The sequence below is a fragment of the Bison bison genome, unplaced genomic scaffold (assembly GCF_000754665.1).
Source record: "Bison bison bison isolate TAMUID 2011002044 unplaced genomic scaffold, Bison_UMD1.0 scf7180017864472, whole genome shotgun sequence".
NCBI classification, from domain to species: Eukaryota; Metazoa; Chordata; class Mammalia; order Artiodactyla; family Bovidae; genus Bison; species Bison bison.
In genome coordinates this window covers 1,399,744-1,402,637 of record NW_011495033.1, presented here as the reverse complement: position 1 = coordinate 1,402,637, position 2,894 = coordinate 1,399,744, and the positions used below count along the sequence as shown (strand labels likewise).

At 58.6% G+C, this 2,894-nt stretch overlaps 1 protein-coding gene across 3 annotated transcripts in view; it reads right to left on the bottom strand.

Moving 5' to 3' along the window:
- Positions 1-240: 240 nt before the first annotated feature.
- The window catches only part of INPP5K (inositol polyphosphate-5-phosphatase K), a 19,377-nt gene continuing 16,723 nt past the window's right edge, over positions 241-2,894 (bottom strand). For all 3 annotated transcript variants that reach the window (XM_010861345.1, XM_010861344.1, XM_010861346.1), the window contains 4 exons: positions 2,563-2,700; positions 2,244-2,327; positions 1,973-2,077; positions 241-1,551 (listed from right to left, as the gene is read on the bottom strand). In XM_010861345.1, coding sequence (XP_010859647.1) covers positions 1,492-1,551; positions 1,973-2,077; positions 2,244-2,327; positions 2,563-2,700 — 387 coding nt within the window. In that variant the 3' untranslated portion in view covers positions 241-1,491. The remainder of the gene's footprint in view (positions 1,552-1,972; positions 2,078-2,243; positions 2,328-2,562; positions 2,701-2,894) is intronic.

Genomic DNA, 2,894 nt, shown 5'->3' with positions numbered 1-2,894 from the left:
TCTACCTACTTAGAAGGAGTAAGCGAAGTGCCCAACAGCAAAGGAGGCACAGACCCCTGGGACCCAGGACCCAGAGGGCCACCATCCTGGAACCTCATTCTCCCATTTCAACACAGGGAACATCTGTCACCATCATCAGACACTCTAGTCTGGACAACAGGGCCCTCATCCTGGAGTCAAGCAGGAGCCCATGAATGTGGGCACGTTCCCACCACCATCACAAAAAAGTCACACACAGGTGTAAAAGCCACTGTTTCTAATTAAACCCCAATGCAACAGCCACAGAACACAGCCGGCCATGGCCCACTAGAGGCCAGAGGGACAGTTCCAGATGGCTCCCAGGGTGGAGTCAGGATACAGAGCAACTGGTGTCCCTCCGTCTCAGGTCCTAGGATGGGCCTGATGGTCACAGAGCAGGCTCCCTGAGGTGTCTTCTCCTGGAAGGTGACCGTTTCAGCCACTGTTGACTCAAGGGAGATGGTGGGCGTGGGGCCAGGCTGCACCCACACAGCGCCTGGAGAATGCTCTCTGAAGACCCCCAGGCCAAATTCTCCAGAATGTCTTGATTCCGGCTCCGCCTGCCCCCACTTCTAGGTCCCAGGGCAGAGGGGGCAGATCTCTGGCCAGCGACAGCAAGCGAGGATAGGGGCAGATAGGATGGACTGGGCATGGACCGCCCTGCGAAAGTCTGTGACCAAGCTCCTCTACCAACTGCCAGCCCTTCTCAGGAGGGCACGTTGGGGGCATGAAGCCTGACTTATGAGCAGAAGCCAACGTGGGTGCAATCCTCTGCTCAGACCCTGAAACTTTCTGGGCTGGATTCCTTGAGCTGGGGGTGGAGGTGGGGGTATGTGTGTGCGGTTGGCAGGACATACCTCAACCTGTCCGCAACAACTACAGGAGAGCCTGGGTGGAGGGCTCCTCTATCCTGCCTACTTGGCCACTGGCTTCTGCTGAAAGCAGGGATCTCAGACCCTCTGCCCACCCCTCAAGGGGACAGGCAACAAGATGTCAAGACTCCTGGGACCCATGCTCTGTGTGCCAACCAGTCTCTGCAGCCTGTACGAATGGGAGCATCTCCTCCGCCCAGCCTAAGGCCCAGGGTGGCGTGACAAGAATGCAGGCCTGTGCCAGATGGGGCATGTGCCTGGCAGGCCTGCCCGGGCGGGGCTGGAAGCGTGTGGGCAAAATTCAGAAATGAGATGCGGGAGGGAAGGTCCTTCCCGCATCCAGGGGACTGCCTCTAGATCTTCACTGTTGACAAACTAGCTGGTTTCACGCACACCTCAGCAACAAAAAAACCTGTATTTAAGGGGCCCATTCCAGAGATCTAGACTGAAGAGAGCAGAGGAGGGTGGCCAGGGCTCCCCCTCAGAGGTGGAGGATGCCGCTGCCTCCTCTGGGGGCTGGGCTGGGCCCCCAGCTCCTGGCAGTGGTGGGCAGAGCTGGCTGCCAGCTCCGGCCTCTGCCCTGGATTCACTCTAGCCCGGCTCAGATCTGTGGCTGGGCTTCATCCAGTGGGTCCTCCTCCAGGAAGGAGAAAGGCTGGATCTGCAGGGATAAAGCAGGTGGTGAGTGGAAGGGGCAAGGGCAGGTTTTTGGTCCATGCCTTCCGTCTCTCCCACCCCCCAGTGGATGCAGTGGTGGCAGGGTTTGCGGGGCTCCTTGGCCCATGGCCTCAGGGAGCCAGCGATGGGCTCAAGTCTCCTGGACTAGCCTTCCTTTTGTGTTGTTGCTCTTTAGTCACTAAGCTGTGTCCAATTCTTTTGTGACCCCATGGACTGTAGCCCGCCGGGCTCCTCTGTCCATGGGATTTCCCATGCAAGAACACTGGTATGGGTTGCCGTGTCCTACTCCATGGGATCTTCCTGACCCAGGGGTCAAACCCAGGTCTCCTGCATTGCAGGCGGATTCTTTGCTGCTGAGTCAGCAGGGAAGCCCACCCTTCCTGTTACCCACCGGTATTTGTTACCTTGAAGGGTTTGCTTATCCCCACCACAGAATGTAGGTTGTTGCTATAGTAAAAAAGGAGAAACTGATCCTCAGTCTCAGGGATGTCGCTGATGTCAATGTACACCTGGAAAGGACAGACAGATGCAGATCAGCTCTATGGCCTCAGGCCCCATCCAGCTCTCAGTGACTAGGTATCCACCTCTCTGTCTCTTCCAGAGGGCAGAGGAGAGCTCAGGCAAGCCCCCCTGCTGGCGAGGTGGAACACCTGTCTCAGGTAAGGGGGAAGGTACCTGGTTCAGCCTGTCACTGAAGGAGACCTGGTTGTCCTTGACCCAGACATAGGAGACATAGTCATTAATGTGGCGCAGCCCCACCTGTAGGAGGGGGGGATCGGGCGGGCGGTCAGTGGTTTGGGAGGACACGGGACCCATGTAAAGTCCTAAGGAGAGGATGGTCTCATTTCTGAGGCTGGCATCATAGCATTATCTGCCTCCTCCCCTTCACGGCCAGCCCCTCGGTAGGCAAGGACTCAGGGTGGTCTCTACGCCCAGCTCCCATGAGCCCTCAGAATGGATAAACCACGGGGGTGCGGCCGATGGGCCCCGTCACCTTGTACAGGCCAATCCAGTCCCAGGGGCTGCTGAGGAAGTCTGCAGCCAGGCAGTAGCTGATCAGCAGGTCGTTCTCCATGGTGCATGGACCCTCGGGCAGCAGGGTGATCAGCGGGGCAGACACCAATGGCTTCAGCTACACACAGGGGTCAGAGGGGGTTGAAGTCCCACAGCAGCATCCCCTCCCCTGGGACGAGAGTCCTGACTGTGCCCTTCCAACAGGTCAGGGTCACCGCGGGGGTAGGGGGGCAGCCAGCGGGTGGGGTTAGCTCTCGCTAGGCTGCCCGGAGGGTATCAGACCTTGGCTGGCTGGCCGGAAAGAAGGGCCAA